The sequence below is a fragment of the Ixodes scapularis genome, unplaced genomic scaffold, assembly GCF_016920785.2.
Source record: "Ixodes scapularis isolate PalLabHiFi unplaced genomic scaffold, ASM1692078v2 PGA_scaffold0__279_contigs__length_252992795, whole genome shotgun sequence".
Lineage (NCBI taxonomy): Eukaryota > Metazoa > Arthropoda > Arachnida > Ixodida > Ixodidae > Ixodes > Ixodes scapularis.
In genome coordinates, this window is record NW_024609835.1 from 157955406 (window position 1) to 157973083 (window position 17678).

Below are 17678 nucleotides of genomic sequence, written 5' to 3' on the forward strand. Positions count from 1 at the left end.
TCGCTCGTCACGACCCCAAAAAGCTCCCGAACATAAATATGCGCTGTCCTTTTATTTGTGAGGGAGCGCAGCTCGTGTGAGCGATTGTTCTGGCCATCTTGTGGTGAAAAATTTCCAGAGATGATTTAATTTGCAGGAAACCTGATCGAACTCATTGCATTCACCTTGCGCTTTGTACCACCAGGCTGCCCACACTTCTCCCCATTTCCAGAAAACAAATACGGGCCGGCACAGGAGATCTTGGGGTAGCATTCCTTCTGGGTCGCCGAGATGAGAGTTTTTGCACATTAGCTATCACAGGTCCCATTGAACCTTTTTGCAAGACCTTCGGACCGCCACCAGCTAGAACTGGCGGGAGAGGGTCACCATGCGACGTGCTGCTTCAAGAGCGTAAAGGAATAATAGGTGTTATATCATACTCCCAAAGGTGTGCTTTCTGAACACGTGAGATTATACAGACGCTGCTGTTTGCGTGAATTTCATCTGCTGCATGTTTGTAAACAATGGGGAGAAGATATGGTTCTCAAGCCCATCCCTAATGATCTTTCCAGTCACAAAGTTAAAAAAAAAATAGCGTGGATGTTTATTCGTCGGTGTTTCTTTACGAACTTTGGCCCGGGTTAAGCCAACGTGCTTGGAATGGCGTGGTAGAAGTCCTTGAATTCTTTGACGACCGTGACCCTGAAACAGAACGACAAAAAATGTAGTCTCTGTGTGTGGGGACTGATTCCTCGAATATTCGCTGAACCTTTAAAATCATCCTCTTCGGCGTGCGTTGTGGTTGTCGCGTGATAACATTACCCTGCGTCATTGCGTAGATCTTTTTTTTTTTCGAACACGAGAGAAATTTTTGTAGCAACTCCGGAAATTGGAGCGTACAAGAGGCAAAAAGAAATGTATACACCAACTCGACTCTGTTACGTCACGCCGCCGTGGTGGCGCTTCGGGCGCACTTCCGGTCTAGCCTATGAGCGGATATCGCCATGTGGGCCGGGCATTGCTGTGTTGTTTTGGAAAAAACCAGACCTGCCTTTTCGTAAAAACGACGCGACTGGGGCTGCACCAAAAGAGCCGGTAAAGGTGTCAATATCAGTTTTCACGTGTCTTCTTCCTGTCCGGTTCGTCCGAGAACGTAGATAGGTGCCATGAATAGATAAATACCAGACGCCTTTAAACCACAATTGCTTGTGCGGAAAATTCTTTGGGTTGAATTCACGGGTTCGTGTGGTCGTCAGAATTTTTTTTTTTTTTTTGTACCTACACCAACGCAAAATAACCGTCACGTTGTCCGGACTACCCGCGGACCACGTTCAGTGCGCTATCACGCTCAAAGGGCCGTGATAGCCCTTCAAATTGTCGTCTGCTCTTTCGAAGTCATCTGCTTTTCCAAACTGTCGTCTGGACGTTCAAACGACAACGGCCCGTAGACCTAACATTTGCGCGGTAACTGTGATAAAAAGTGAAGACAGGTCTCTAAACACTTTTCAATTTGGAGGATGTTTGTGGTAAGTGGACTCGATGTAAAAAGTGCATACAACGGCATGTTTATTATGGTTACCGGTGGCTTTCACTGACATCTTATGTCTCATTCACATGGTTCGATTCTGCTTCCGATTTTTAGTATTTCGAGCATCGCAGTTATCCACCACGCTTTGGCAGCACGAGCGACGTCGTGATTGTATATAGCGTGCAGAATCTCCTGATGTGAATCAGGCTTTAGCGTCCATTGTGCGGCGTTCACACGGAATGAATCGCGGCCCGTCACATTATTTACACAAAGCTTTGCAGTGTAACGAGCCTCTTTAATCTCGCGGAGGCCTCATGATGTTCGCGCTTGTTTTAAAGTTCTTCATGGATCATCAGTGGGTCTCTACTAGATTAACATATTGAAAAACTAAAGTCGCATGTGATTTTTTCAAAGAAAGATCTACCAATGCTTTATTTTATAGTGAATTTACCTCAATACTGTATTAAATTATGATATTGTTCGGAGAGATATTCACGGTAAAAATTAAATATAAAGAATCAAACATGTTAATACTGATTATTGGGGAAAACTTAAGATTCTCAAAAGGTCTGATTCACTACCGTGGACAACACAATGTCTTATGAAAACTCTATGCTAATATAAATTCATATTAAGGAAAGTTTCTTTTGAACGTTTTCTAATATTTTTTTGTAAAGTGGCAACGAAATAACGGCGTTACTTTAGCGCAGTAACTGTAAGAAGTTACTTTTCCAATTTTGTAACTAACTCTAGCAGGGTTACTTTTCCAATTGTGTAACTATAACTGTAGTAGGGTTACTTTTTTCGGAGTAACTGTACCTGTATCACTGTTACATTGACACAGTAACGTGCCCATGACTGTGTGGAGCGGACATTTATAGAGTTCGTAATGTCGCCACGGGATGGCGCCATTGCCCTGCCGGCAACTTCCCCCTTCGCCAAATTTGTAGCCGCCCAGTGGGGGATGGCGGGTGCATCACTGAGGCACGTCTCAACCTCCCCCTCCCCTCCCCTCCCTCCCTCCCTCCCTCCCCCCCCTCCCTCCCTCCCCCCCCCCCCCCCCCCCCCCGTTCACGAACGTTCATGACGCTACGCCGCGACAGTTTGTGGATGACTCACTACAAAATATTAACCCGCCTTGGGCCAGAAACATATAAAGGGGAAGAGCCTGGACATCTATTGTCCTCGCTGACTTCTCGCCGTACCTTCGCCACTCCCTGACTCTCCCCCCCCCATAGAACTGACGTCAGGCCTAGCAACGGAAAACGCAGGGGTAATGGCGCAGCCCTATCCACCATTACCGATCCCAGGCCAAGGCGCGCGCATGCAGGGCCACATGCTATCCTGCGTGCAAACCCTTTTAATGCAAACATAGTATCAATTGGCCCATGGAGCGGAGCCGGTGTTGTCCGTAACACCGAAAACCGGCAAAGTAATTCCCCCCGCGTCGTAACTGCGAAAAAACGGCAGAAAATTCCCTCCGCGTACCTTTCTTTTAAATGGGTGCAACGCACATCTTCAAAGAACGCCACCCTACAGAAAGGCCCTTTTAGCGCCGGGAAGAGGGAGAGGGCGGGGCTTGCGCGGCCGTCCCGGAGGCCCGGATTGGGGGGGGGGGGGGGGGGCACAGTATCACGAGTACTACGCTCTGCCTTCGGCCGTGTCGCCCCCCGCCCCCCCCCCCCCCCCCCCCGCCCCCCCAATCCCGCCGGCGCTACGACCGCTTCTGCTCCTCTCCTCTCTGAGGGCTCCAAGAGTTACTCATCGGCGTTCAACCGCAGATTTATGCTTTCGCGTTCAACAACTCATGAGAAGTGGTTAGGTGTCCTCGGTTTTTTTAGATTTTGCAGTAAGAAAATGGTCGGTTGTTGTGCGGTTGGATGTTCTAATCACAGCCGTCACGGCTTTCGTTTTACATTTTATTTATCTAAAAAAAAGAAAAGAAAACGTCGCAAGCTTTGGTTGAATAAAACCAAGCGCGACAATTGTGGACGCCCATGGAAGGCTCCCGACTTTGTGAGGTAAGAAAGCTAGTTTCAGCTTGAAGCTTTTTTATGAAATTGAGTTTTCGTCGCGGTAGCGACCAAAAATAGCCAACTTGTTGCTACAGAAAGCTCTCATGTAATGTGAATAATTACAGCACGATACAGGGACGTCCCATCCGTGAAGCATTTCCCTCTGTTTTCTTCAAACCGCGAAGTGAATGAATTTGTTATTTGATGCCTTCTAATAAATATTTGTTGTTGTTTTTTATTGAAAAGGTTAATTTGGTTGTTTTTCCATTAATTTCAATATAATGATATGACGATGGATGCTGGAATCTTCTCAGTGCCGTTAAAATCGCTCAATCAATTGAGTTAAATCTTTGAAATCGAGCAAGCTTACCATTCGCGACAGAATTCGGTAGAGGACCGCGGTAAGCACGGACGGCGTGGCCATACCATATCAGGAGTAGCGACCGCTTTGGTCAAGCAATCTCGTTTGACCCGATGCCGAATAGTCAAGAGGAAATGCAATTGGGAAGAAACAAAACTCTGCGAAGCTTTCGGCCGAAGAAATTTAGCTCGCTTTACAATCGAACAGATAATTTTCTTCGAAAACACGGGCAACGATGGCTTCCTCGCATAAGCTCGCTTATCTGAACACTTTACGTAAAGCCCCCTTCTTCCAGTTACAATATTTCATCGTTGCGCACTGCCGAAATAACAAGAGGCGTCAAACAGAACAGAAAATTGCGAAATTTACTCGAGCGTAATTTGCGCGACGCGACGCACGTCGGCGAAGCGTATGAACTGGATGGTGACGCGGCGCGTACGGAAAGAAAGAGCCAAGCATATGGGCACAGGATTGAGGCGTCGGTTGGGCTCGAAGATGGCGAAATGGGCATGGCCATGGCGCGCTCCGTGGCGTGTCAGTGAGATAGTTGACGAGCTGTCTACGAGGCCACACCAGCAGGCCAAACTCTCCCCTATATATGGCTCTGCCTTGGGCTAGATTAACTGTATATGCTCCGCTTGCGGATCAGAACAGAGCACTGGCAATGGTGCTCACAGGGCGGCCGTGCTGGAACCATGCGGCACTGCGGGAAGCGACCGTCGCTTCTGCAGACACCCCGGAGGCGCGGATGGCGTGGTTGTGAGGTGGCTTGGGGAGCACAGAAGATATAGTGCGTCGACACGCCTTGCGTGTGCCCGCTGTCTCATTATTTTTTTTTTTTTTTACAGCTGAGCTGTTAAGGGCTAGGTTCTCGAGGATCCTGTCCGGTACAAAACAGTAGTCGACAAAGAAGCCTCTGGACAGCTACTGCCATCTATAAGCGACGGCGGCAAGCACACAGCCAGTACGGCTCCCACCGCCGCTCGTAGATGGCGCCAACCTTTCCAGCTATCATAGAAGAATGGATAGTTGGGCGGCGCGTTGGTGGGAGTTCATCGTATGAAAACAGCGCGAAAAACAGACGACGACAAAGAAGAAGCACGCGTAAAGAGCGCAGCGCTCGTCACGTGTGTTTCTTCATCCTCGGCTGTTTTGTGCGCTGTTTCCTACGCTCTTATCAGTTTCGGCTTGGACTGAAGATGGGTCGGCCGCGCCCCCTTTCGGGGAAAGAAGACTGGCTGCGAAAGGAGCGGCGACGTACGCAGGAGCGCGAATGGGTCCGTAAACGCCACAAATACGCTGTCGCCTCGACTTCCACTGCGTCGAGCACTTCAGATTCCCTTGCCAAAAAAGAGCACATCGCTTGCCTAGAAAGGCGCCGCCGATAACAGAACCTGCGATATAATGGGCGCCGGCGGGCCAACGTCACGGACGACGATCGTGCCACGGAGGCCAAGCGCAAGATCGAGGCTCGGCGACGACTGCACTCGACGCCGGCTGAACAGTTCCCCGGCGCGACGGCGATGTTCCGAAGGGAGTTCGTGGATTACCCGTTTAGTGTCACGTGCGCCGTGTGCGACCGACTCTGGGTCGCCGAAGACGTATTCACGATCGGCGGCGTGTCAGACTAGAAGAAGCGGGAAACGGGCGCGTGCGCGTTGCGGCAGCGCATCGAGTACAGCTCCGCTGGTCTTCCTTCTTCACGAGAGTGGAAAAGTTGAACGTTTTTTTCTATGCTTTCGATAGAACGTAGTGGCCGATGAAAACGTCCGCACTTCGCAAGCCATAGCCGCGCGTTTTTATCTGGTCCGAGGTGCCCTGATGTTCCGGTCGGGTATCACTGATGCCCTGATGTTCCGGCCGTGTCCTCTGCTTCACAGACTTAGGAAACATGTTTTAAAACATCGCCTGCGTTATAAAACAACGCGAGTATACTGCACCCAGTGGCTACACATAGTGTTCAATGGTCAAGGTACCTTCCTGCTTCTTTCAATTTTAGTGTAGGGTGTATACATCGCAAACTAAAACCGAGAAACTACCTCCGCCCGGAACTCGGCGCCTGCAAGATCTCTTTCCGGCATGAAATTTGGATCCAGCTTGGCGCACGCGACCGCTTCTCCGCCAATAGAGAGTTGACGGCGAAAGGAAAAGGAACGTGATACTCTGGCTCTGCAAGCAGATCCTATGCAGTTACTCTACCTTGGGCCACCCGCACACGGCACCTGACGGCGCCCCACCTGTGGTCCAAGTGCGCCCTTGACTCGCTCTCCCCCCCTTCACCACGGTTGCTGGCTGTTACTTCACGCGGACGTCGTGCGGGTGCGCGCTTTGGACGCCCTGGAATCTCCTGGTTTTGACTTTGAAGACCCGTGGACGCACAGGGGCTTCGGTTTCGTTCTTCGGCCTGCCACGCCGTTCTTGACGCGCAGTCGTCTTACCAAGTCACCCGGCCGTAAGCGCACGATTTCGTCACCCCTTTATACACACCAAATGCACAACAAAGAAATGGCTCTGTCGTTTTCCGCGCATCGCAAGCACGCCCTGCATGCACACGCAAAGTGACCCGATGACCTGTTCTACGGAGAGAAGGTTCGGGAACGCTCACCCCGCGGAAAATGCTGAGAGGCTGCATTCGTCATGCCTTGTTATAAAAACCGCTGCGCAAAATGCTAACGCCTTTCTTGGAGAATCAGCGCGGCGGCAGCAGCGATTTCGGCCCACTTTTTTTAAGTGGTGAAAATAAACACATGGCTCCCATAAGAAACTTGCTGAGTTTCTTATTGGAGCCATGTTGAAAACCCCTGAATCAGTCAGTTTTAGGAAGATTCCAAGAACGCGGGGAATGCAGGGATGCGCTGAAGTAACCACTCAGACAGCAAGCACAATGCCGTCGATTCGAAAACGCGAGTAATATTATCGTCCGCGTTAACTCGTCGCCGGTCCTGCACCTGCTGTGCTGGTGTTCATTTTAGAGCACTTCCATGCTTACTACGTTCTTGAAATTCTCCTTAATTTTACAAATGTTGTCATTTTTTTATTTCTAAATTTTTATTTCTATTTGAACTATATTTTAATTTGCTTTAACCTAAAAGTAAACTAGTAAATGTTAGGTAAATAGTTTGCCAATTAGTGTGTTTTCTGGAATTTCTGGCGTCTGCTATGGCTGGGAGTTTGTTTCTGAAGAGTTTTATTTTTCCAACCAGTTTTAAGACTTTTTGAAAGTTTTCGCAGAACTCGGTATGATTGTCATAACTAACGAACTATTTTTTACAGCGGAGCTGTAGTTGGTTAGGGTTCCGTGGATTTTTTATATGCGTCAACAAAAACTGGCAACGTTCTCTCTTTATCGTCGTTCCAAGCGTTCGCGTGCCTAGCTTCCTTCCACGTTCGCGGGGAGGCTGTCCCGTCGCACTGTCTGCTTTCTTCTGGGTGCCAGTCCCTTCGAGCGTGTCTAGTTTCATCCGGCTCCTCGGGGCGGCGATAGTCGTCCACGCGAATGTATATAAGCAACCAGACAGACAAGTTGCCGTTTGTAGTGTTTTTCGGTGAAACTTTGCTCTTTCCGCGATAACTGATGGTCTGGGCGAAAGATGCTCTCGTAATGCTCTCTGCAGATCCGACAACGGCTGACTAGCGGACGAGAGGGAAGGGGGGCGGCGCCCTAGCTTAGACACGTGGCGATGACATAGCTGATTGCTATCGGAATACAAACACTACACCGTTCTTCATTTCAATTTCACTTTTCTGGTCGTAATGGGGAGGCCGCGTATAGTAGGCACTCCTGAAGATCAATGCGTCTACGAAGAGCAACCGCGGGAACGGCAACGAGAATGGAAGCGGCGGCAGCGGGCGGCAAACACAACCGATGAAGATCGTGCATAAATGTGCTCGTGCCTTTGTTCAAAATGTTGTCACGTCTGTGTCGTGTGCTAAGCAGCTTCGCTGGTCATCAGATTTCACGGAGTGGAATGGCTCATAATTTATTTTCTAGGAACTGACTACGGTGACGGGGCCCCTCACTTTAGAAACGGCATTACGGTGACGGGGCAACAGCAACTGATACAGATGTCCAATGGATCGCCCATTCCGAAAGTGCCTCGTGGCGCTCTTGTCGATAGTGACACGCAAGCGTTTAACTCGTTACCTTATTGAAAGTGTTCTTCCTGAACCGTTGTATTGTTCCATGTTTCATGGAGGCCCAAAGCGTAATGTGTTATCTAGAGTCAAAAAGATGACGTTGCCCTTTCTATTAAAACATTTTTTTCTAGTTACACACCAATACACTCCGATTACGTGCTAACACATCCATCGAGCCAGTACATCCATCGAGCCATTACATACATCGATGGATGTAATGGCACGGTGGATGTACTAGCGCGTTGGATGCGTTGGATGCGTTGACATGTGTATGGATGTAGCTGAACGATGGATGTAGTTACACGTTGGATCTAGTTGCTCGATGGACGTTGTTGTTCAATGAATGCAATTGCTCATCTATCCTGTTACGACGCCTAGCGTGCCATTACATCCATCGTGCTAGTACATCCATAGAAGCCAAGATGGCCGCCATTGGGCTTTTTGCGTCATTCACATTCTTATGCGGAGGGCAAGTTTGTCTGCTTCTTTTGCAGGGGTTGTGGTGGTGCGGTGGTTGTGGTTGCGTCAGAACGCCGAGCTCTGACTGTTTCTGGATGACGGATAGTTGGTAGACCTAAAGGCAGCTTGCTTTGAGGTGTACCAACTATCCTTCAATCAGAGCAATCAAAGCTCCGTGTCTTTTTGACGTCACCGCAACGCCTGCAAGAGAAGCAGACGACTTGCTTTCCGCATTGGTTTGGGAGCCACAGGAAGAAAACCATAAGCCCCAGAACGTTACTGTATCGCAATTCAATTATATAAAACATTCAGATTTGTTTTCTCAAGCGATATAAAAGATGTGACTCTGTGCACCGTCGTAACTATATAATAATGTTAATACTTAGTGGATTTTGACGGTGAAATAAGCAGTAACTAAAATTTTATCAGTGTGGAAAAAACAAACAACGAGACGACGATGCGTGTTCGACTTTGGAGACGCCGAAGGCCGCGGAAAGTGCATGACGCACAGAGGGTCCTTTTACTCGGTTTAGTACATTTAATTTCGCGTATGACTCTTCAATATGATGTGAACCATCAAACAGCATAGTTAAACGAAGAAATAAACTTGCGTGCATGATGGATGTAATGACACGCTTTTGGACGAAGTTGCTCGATGGATGTTATGGCGTGGTGGATGTAATGGCACGATGGATGTGTTGGCCCCAAGCCATACACTCCCTGTCAAAACTTGGCTTGAGGGGAAAAAATTTACGTACCGTGGGGCGTTGATTGTTTTTTGTGCAAAAAGCCTGAAACTAGCGAACATGTATTTTTTCAACTGCTAGGACGCTTTCCTTTTCTGGGACTTCCTCCATCGAACTATTAAAAAAGACTTGCCTTAAACCCCATACGGCATTAGGTTTCTTCGTGTGGAGAAACAAGTGGAAAACCCTGTCGATCTAGTCATGCTCCTGGGCCTGCAGGCGATATGGAGAAGTAGAATGGCAGTAGTCATGCCGACGTTGATGCCCGATACGTGTGTATGTATTTCATAGACTCTATCTGCAGACTAAAATCTGTATACGCCTTTTTGGCTTGTGCGCCTGATTGGGTGTCAATTCTAGACGTACTTGAGACCTTGAAAGAATTTTAAATTTTACGATGCCACATAAGTGATCTTTATTAAGGGAATTTAACAGTGTGATCCTTTTGTATTGTACATGTCCAAACCGGCAATAAAAAATCGTCGGCTTCACGGGCTGGGGGTCGGCGGTTCCAATCGCGTTCTGGACCATACATTTTTTTTAATTTTTATTTCGTACTTAGGTCACAGACGCTATAAATACGTGAAAGGGCAGGGACAGGGAGGGACAGGGACAGGGACAGGACCCCCAGGCGAGGGTTAATGTGCTTGAAAAATGCAAGTTATTAATTCTCACTGTTCCCACCACATACAACACAGGACGGGCCCCCTCACTCTTGCCGGCTGCACTAAAGTGACGGGCCCCCTCACCGTAGTGAGTGCCTTTTTTTTCTAACCATTCATTCGGTGTAAGCAAATGTGAAACAGGACAGCAAAAATGGCGGTGTCGATTGAAATACTGCGGCTACGTTTATTTTCCAGCTTGCTCAAACATATATCAGGCGAACTTACTTGAAGTGGACTTTGCCGGACCTGTCCTCTGGAGCCAGCCACTGCGCCACGACCTTCTTCTTCAGGTTCTTCGAGGTGTGCGTGATTCCAGAGCAGTGGCTGAATGCCCTCGAGTCCGGTCCGGTACTCCTGAAGGAGCCCACGTCCATCTCGTTCTCGTCGAAGGCCTTGATGAGAAACCCCATGAAAGGAGAAGCCTCCGAGGACAGCGTCACTGCACACGAAAAGCATGCTTAACCCTCACACTGATGTGCCTTTGAAAACACTTCAGATTGCACAGTGTACGGTAATGGTTGTAGCGCAGAGTCTTGCCGAGCCAGAGCATCCGGGTCGGTTTTAATTTATAGTACAAAGAAGCCCGCGATTGAGAACACACGTATAGACCTTTACAAAAAGAGCTCTCTGGCCACCGCCATTTCGCGATTCGAGCGACCGCCATCAGCCAGAATTTTTTGTCACCTGCCTGAGCTGCGGAAACCCGTTCATCGGTACTCCCCACCTGTATTGTGCATTCGGGGTTCGCCGCTTTTTCTTGTAAGTTTTTACTTTATTTGCCTCTTCAGGATGCTTACCCTTTTTTTGTTATCTTTTACAGTGGGGACCAGGGAACACGAGGGCTCGTAGCCTGCTCGGCCTTCGCAGGAAACGAGCGAAGAAAGCGAACGTCAAATTTTCAGCGACGCCGGCCGTTCGAAGTTCTTCGAGGATTATTTCTGCTGAGATAATCTCCGAAAAGCCTTCCCGGTTGTGTTCCGTGTCTTCGCGAAAAATAGCTGATAGGGTTGGGTTCCACGTGTGGGGACGGAATAATCAGGTTCGTTCATTTGCTTTGAAGCTGTGAAAAACAGCAAACTCTCTTCTTCATGTGCCCCAAAACACTGGATTCCGTCCGATCGTCGTCAAGTGACTATCGTCGACACTGTATATTGGATATGCTGTGTTATTCGAGACCTTTCTCAAATCATGTTCTGATAGCGCGGCACCATGCGATGCGTACAGCATATGTTGTTCGATTGATGAGACTCGTTGAATTTCATGTTGTGAGCGGGGAATATCCATGCAGTTCGGATATCCAGTGTTGTGAAATATTTTCGACAGTTAAGACCTTTGTAGATTCAGACGTCTGAAAGTATTGTGCCGTAAAAAGGTCCACCTAATATCAAACAAACATTCCAGTTACATTTGTTCTGTCGCGCAAAGACTCACCAAAACAGCTTTCATCTCTTTGTTTTTGTTCTCAAAAATAGTACAATGCATTCTTTAAAAAAAAAAAAATTCCATTCGCCATAGAACAGAAAATAAAAAAAAAAAATACAACGCGGCAATTTAGCGTCCCCTAGGGTCCCGAAGTGCGCCCACACAGGCTGCCACAACCCACTGACGCGAAAACCCACAGCTCAGCGCAGTCGGACAAAACTGACGTACCCTCTGAAAACCAGGGACGCGCGCTGTACATCGCTTCGTTCGAGACTGCCGCTGGAAAGGTCTATAGAAGAAAATCTCGGAGTACAAAAGCCATAAAATTATGTTCGAAGTTCCTCTCGGCTTCAAGTATACCTTCCGCATCTCTCGAGTGTCAGCAGCACCACACGTCAATTATTTTATTATCACGAAAATTTATTTGTTTTGAGAAACGTGTTCCTTTATAATCTGGTCACAGTCTGAAAGTCATTGGCACATTTAGGCGGTTTTTGGGGCGTCGAAAAACCTTTCAATACCGGACTTATTTTTAAAGTGTACGCGCTTTATTCCACTTTATTATTTTTAAGTTTATCTTCTTTAGTTTGTAGTCAAAATTCAAGATTTCAGTTGTTTGGATTAAGTATATGTCAAACAACAGATTAACTCTAAAGGTAATCACTTTAGGATACGCTGGACATGTTTGCACCTCGAATATCCAGCTTTCTTTTATAGGGCATTCACCTGCCTAATAATAATGACAGTGCGAACATTTCTTATTAGCCTTTGAAGTCACGTTGAGAGAATTGGCTTCTTTCCTGGAAGAACATTAATGTCTACAACTCTCGTTGCACGCTCAACTACCAGCCACGCATAGTACGATGCAATGAACTGGCTTCTTCTATTTCCAGTGCTTCCTATATCCGTCGCTGTGGACGCAGATTCAATTCGTGATGACGCTAACATTCTTCCTTCGACTTGCATAAACACCAACTAATGATTGAGTAAATGTTGAAATTTAGTTACTTGTTAAAGTGCGCAGAGCTTTACAAAAAATAAAATCCAGTTTCCTTTTTATTCTTTTACCGTTTAGTGCTACGAACGTGTATTATACTTGGGAAGGAGAAGTGCTCATTATTTCAATTGGCTGCTGCAGTCCGTCATCGGCTGAAAATCATCAATTTGTGGAAATAGCAGCATACGTTGACGTCTGCAGTCCCCTGCATGTACACTCAGGACTGTAAAAATCTCATTTCTTTCCTAAAAACCAACAAAACATGTATTGCTAGCAGTGAAAGTTAATAACTATAGCAGTGGCAGTTAATACGGTCGCAAAACCACTTTTAATATCCTGTATATAATTTATTTAGCCAAAAGCGTAGAATGGGATATTCCTTAGTTCTTCATAGACACCTCAGTGTACATTCGTGAAAGTATTCACACAGCGGCATGATGTTTTTAGAGGCCCCTACCATATTCGAAAACTCCTTCGTTTTTCGTTTGTTTTTTATTTATTTGACCTAGAGACTTAATTGTGAACGCGCACCTGTGATGACGTCGCCGGGCTTGTAGTCTTTTTTGTTTTGGACGAGACGGTAGCCCTCGGCGCGACCCTCAGCGGCGCTCTTGGCAATGTATCCGTGATACGGAAAAAGGTGTGCGCAAGCCTCGTCGTCAGCTCCGTCCGGGTGTCCCACGCAGATTCCAGCAAACAAGAAGACCAAGACCATCGACATCGCCACCTTCAGTGCCATCATGTTTCTGCAATGCAAGAGAAACGCTTTTATTGGAAGATGGGAAAATACAAAACTAATGCAACTGACGTTCGTTCAGATATGACAGGTAAGGTAGTACTTAGTTTTAACCTGACGTCGTACATGTAAATGAAATTCTGCGTAACACGACGGTGGTTGTGCGAACAAAGATCCATTTTGTTTTAAGGTTTTTCTTTAAATTTGAAAGCTCCAATAAACCTATCAGTGAAGAAGGACGTGCTAACATCGAACACCAATATAAGCGGTAAACTTTGTGGGTCAAAGCTGTTTTGGATTGTTTTTAAGAAACAAATGACTAGTCGATGTCGTCTTTGCGCTAGGGGTGTTGCGCAGTGTACACTTATTGACGACAAAGATATAACATTTTTTACGTTGAATTTATGGCTCCTTAATATGGTACACTGTTCCTTCTTTTGTTATTTCATACACTGTTCCTAGACCTCAAAACCGACCAAGAATGAGTGCTTTGTTCATAAATGCGCGATGCACAAACGAGCGAAAAACAGAAGCACCTATGTACACTCGACAGATGATATGGGAAAACAATACGTTCGTTTTCAACAACGTCCGAAGAGGCAGGTTTTAACATCTCGAACGTCCTGTTGTGGCCTGTCATTGACGTGGATGGGAAGGTAAAATATCGCTGCATTTGACAATGCGCATGCGTCACCTCCTCTTGTCCTGATTATGCCACAGATCCTGCCTTTATGTATACTGCTGGCTCACGCTCACGCCACCTTGCGTGTTGGAGAATGGGCATACATGTGAATTGTGGCGTATATGGCTTCTCATTTTTGACAGCCGATAGGCTGGCGTTACTTTTAACCAAATTAGTAATATTCTTAACATACATCAATGACTTAACAAACTTTCTATCCTCCCCCGTGCGTCTCTTCGCAGACGACTGCGTCATCTAAAGAGCCAGGTGACCATAACACACTTCAAGATGACCTGATTATAGATGAACAGTGGCGTAACAATTTGCAGATGAGTCTAAACATAGAAAAGTACAAGTCACTAACATTCCCTCGTCGAACCAGCTGGTCTAATTTTTCTTAACCCCTAGGTATGAAATGCGTTGGTCACTGCACATCGTATAAGTGCCTGGGACTTCACCACACCAGCGATCTCTCATGAAACAACCACGTTAACAAGATTGTTTTAAAAGCTAACCGCACACTTGGATACTTAAGTCGTAACCTTAAACTCTGTTAGCCCAAAGTCAAAAGGCTCGCCTAAACAATTATGGTTTGGTCCCAGCTAGAATACGCATTATTGATTTGGTCACCATTTCAAAATTATCTCTCTAACGAACTAGAAAAAATTGTAAACAGTGCACTAAGATACATTCACTCTAAATACTCTGCCTATACTAGTACCACTTCACTTCGTTTTCTGGCTGATCTCCAAAAACTTTCATTTCGTCGAAATAAACCTCGAACCTCTGAAGAACATGTGCTCTGCTAGACTCTGATAGATTTTTCTTCTCTGTGTGCACAGCACTTATTTTTTTAGAAGCAAAATGAAAAATGTTGCGCATAATTTTTCTTAACGCGCGCACTATATTTCGCTCATATTTTCCTAACCCTGTGAGCCGAAGCAAAAAAAAAAGTGGGAGTCAATTAGGGCCTCCCATAGTGTGAAGTGATCCCAAACCACTTGAGCTCCAATCTTGTCTTGAGTTTCACTTCAAACGTTAGAGGGACGGATTTGGTGAGAAATAATCGTAGCTTAAGACTTTAATTGTATGAAGGGATTATATATGAAGCAGGCTTTAAAGCTGAGCGTCCCTGTCTGCAAAGGGGGTCTGATAACCAAGTAAGATCAAACGCCGGAGTGCTGAGTGACTTAGAACTTCGCCAGTTTCCAGCTCTTAAACCTTTATGCAATTTTGGACAGGTAAGAAGGAGTGAAGCTCAAATTGGGAATAGGCCTTTTAGGGAAGAAGAGAAGTGCGTCTGAACGGCACCACCTACCGAAGATCCGCTCTCATTCCAGTTCTGACACGCCCTGAGATGGCGTGTGTGAAAACTGTTCCAGCCGGATGTTACATCTGTTACAGATCTGTTAGAGCGGGCGGTTACAACCGAACTCTGAAAATATGGTGATAAAAAACATTCTGTCTTAATACCATTTGAACACTCTTTATCACTCGATGGATGATGGCATAGCCTAAATAATCTGCATCTCGCACACCAAGGCTACTAGCATGGATCTAAGTTAGCCGACTTTTTCATGCGTTAGCATTAGTACCCACATGACAGTGAAAAGCTGAGGGTGTCCGCTTGCGGACAAAACAGTGGAAAGCGAAGCGCGCCGCTTAAAGAGGAGTTCGTTTATACCCAGTAAATCGGAGTTTGAAAAACAAACAGCCTTCGTATATAATCACTTGGGAAGCTAGCTTCCAAGGCGACCTTACCTGTCCGCAAAGACGAGGCGGCAAACTCGAATGAGAGCCAGGTTGCAGCGGGACCTAGCACTAAGCTTGCAGTCGTTGCCTTTTATGTTCAGATTTATAGCCTAATCAGGTTCTTAGTGAGTTACGTCAAGGGGTAGCCAGACCTCTTTAATCGTATGATTGATAAGGTATTTCTTTGTTCCAACCTAGATTTGGGCCGGTTACTTTAGTATGAGCAGGAGATTATCTTTTTGGTTGCACCATGTTTCTGCAAGGAGCCTTTTTATATTTTGTAGCTGTGTGCACACTGTCGCAAGCCATCTAAATTATTTGGTTGCGCACACTTCATGGCATAAGTGCGTTTTTTGTTTAATTCCTGCACGTCAACCATGGCTCAAAAGAAATGGAAAGGTGTGACGACGCGCTCTTTGTAGAAAACCGCGTTGTCTTTCAAGTTTTAGCTGCTACTTAGTTAAAGAACTTACATAACCTGGGGATTAGCCCCTATATTATATTTGTAGTAAAGCGGTAATTTGTACTGTATGTACGAATGACCAATATATATTCCTAGCACACAAAAAGTGTACTAGTACTATATTATATCCCTCTTGCCGTATAACTCAGCTGTACAGACCGCATTAGCGTACATTTCAGGGATTTTTTTTTAAATAAATTTTTGAATTAAAGGCAAGCACCATTATATAGTTTAAATATTCATGTACACATACATATGTAGATACCTATATATCCTTACGAGATGTTAGGTTCGAGTCTGTTTTAATATCGGGTAAATAAAAAGTTTAGAAGTTTTCCCTTTTTGCTCTCTTACGTTTTGCGCACTTTTTTAAAAATTCAAATCTTCCATATTTTTTCTTCCGTTTTAAAATGTGAGATTTTAAAATATTTGGCAAAACCAACCTGTACACGCTTTTTAAATCATATTTTTTATTTCTTCTTTTCCCTCTTTTTTTTTTACATGCCCAGCGACCTCGATCGACGGTCAATGAGCAGGCAGGCTTAGGCCAATTTCGCTGGGCCTTGAGTGCTTTCTTTGTAGATTGTTCTACTTCCAGGATTCACACGATAACACAGCGGAAAAAAGTATGTTGCGTCAAAGATCATCTCCCTCATTCTGGCGCAGTGTCAGAGAGATATCGGAGTTGGCAAGCATTATCGGCTGCATTGCAGTTGGCCAGTGGCAGGGTTTGCAATTGATGCGATAGTATACAGCCTTCGCGAGTTGCACGCCGAGGAGCAAATTTCAGGCGAGCTTGTAGCTCAAAAGATAGTTGACTAATTGCAGGGTTCTCAGATAAATCCGACAAACACTCCCCGGTAAAATTTTCGTCAATTAGGATTTATCCGAAAAAACGCAGAATTTCGAGGTCAGGATAATAAAATAAAAAGCAATAAAATCAAATGAAATTGGGGATTTGTGAAAGAAATTTGTGAGAGCATAGGTTCCGTGGACCTGAGAAGTTGAACCTTCTGTTTCCTTTGAAATCTTTGAGTATTGACACATAGGTTTACTGTAAATCTCGTGAAAGTTTGTTCTAAACATGGGGCCGTTGCACCTCTGAGTCACGACAAAAGCCACTGTTCCGGTCTCCAGTTTGGAGCATACTATGTCTGCTTCTTAGAATGAGGAAGGGTTTGTTATAACAAAGAAATCTACAAACTTGTAGGTTTCATAAAAGGGGGCAGAGCTGCCGGAGCTTCCGTCCTTACCGCCGACTACCTCCACCGGTGTTTAATGATTTAAAAAAATTGACGTAAATTGAAGCGATACGTTTTTGCAAGATTTGTCGTGAAACAGGTAGTATTGCCAAATGCCAAGGGCCCGAATTCCAAATTCAGTCGCAGAAATGTCATTCGATGCAGGTGAGTTCTTGTGAACAAAGGGTACGTTTGTGTTCCTAAATTTTTAATGCGGTTGCTCCGAGGGCGACATTTTACAGAGATTTCGAGTTTGTCGGCTGTTTTCGCAGCTATGGAAAAACCCTTCTCTGCCATCTTGGCGCAAGGCCAGGGAAGTCGGGTCTTCCCGTCGGCCGGGCCGCGCAAACTTAAAAAAGAGGAGCGTCGGCATCCCGCCAGCAACGGCGCGATGTTCGGATCTTTTTGGGGTAGCGGCGAGCGGCGATGACACTCAATACATGACTGCGTTTCGTTGAACCAGTGCGTTGTGTCATTTTCCAGGGCGGGGAGCAG

The 17678-nt window shown here is 46.1% G+C and overlaps 1 protein-coding gene across 1 annotated transcript; it reads right to left on the minus strand.

The window, feature by feature from the left end:
* Window positions 1-558: 558 nt before the first annotated feature.
* Window positions 559-15130, minus strand: LOC121835705 (putative ferric-chelate reductase 1). Its single transcript, XM_042290155.1, has 4 exons — window positions 15046-15130; window positions 12841-13055; window positions 10116-10329; window positions 559-681 (listed from the first exon to the last, which is right to left on the minus strand). Exons 1-4 carry the CDS (start codon window positions 15060-15062, stop codon window positions 621-623), a joined length of 507 nt encoding a protein of 168 aa, XP_042146089.1. The 5' UTR covers window positions 15063-15130; the 3' UTR covers window positions 559-620.
* Window positions 15131-17678: the final 2548 nt, after the last annotated feature.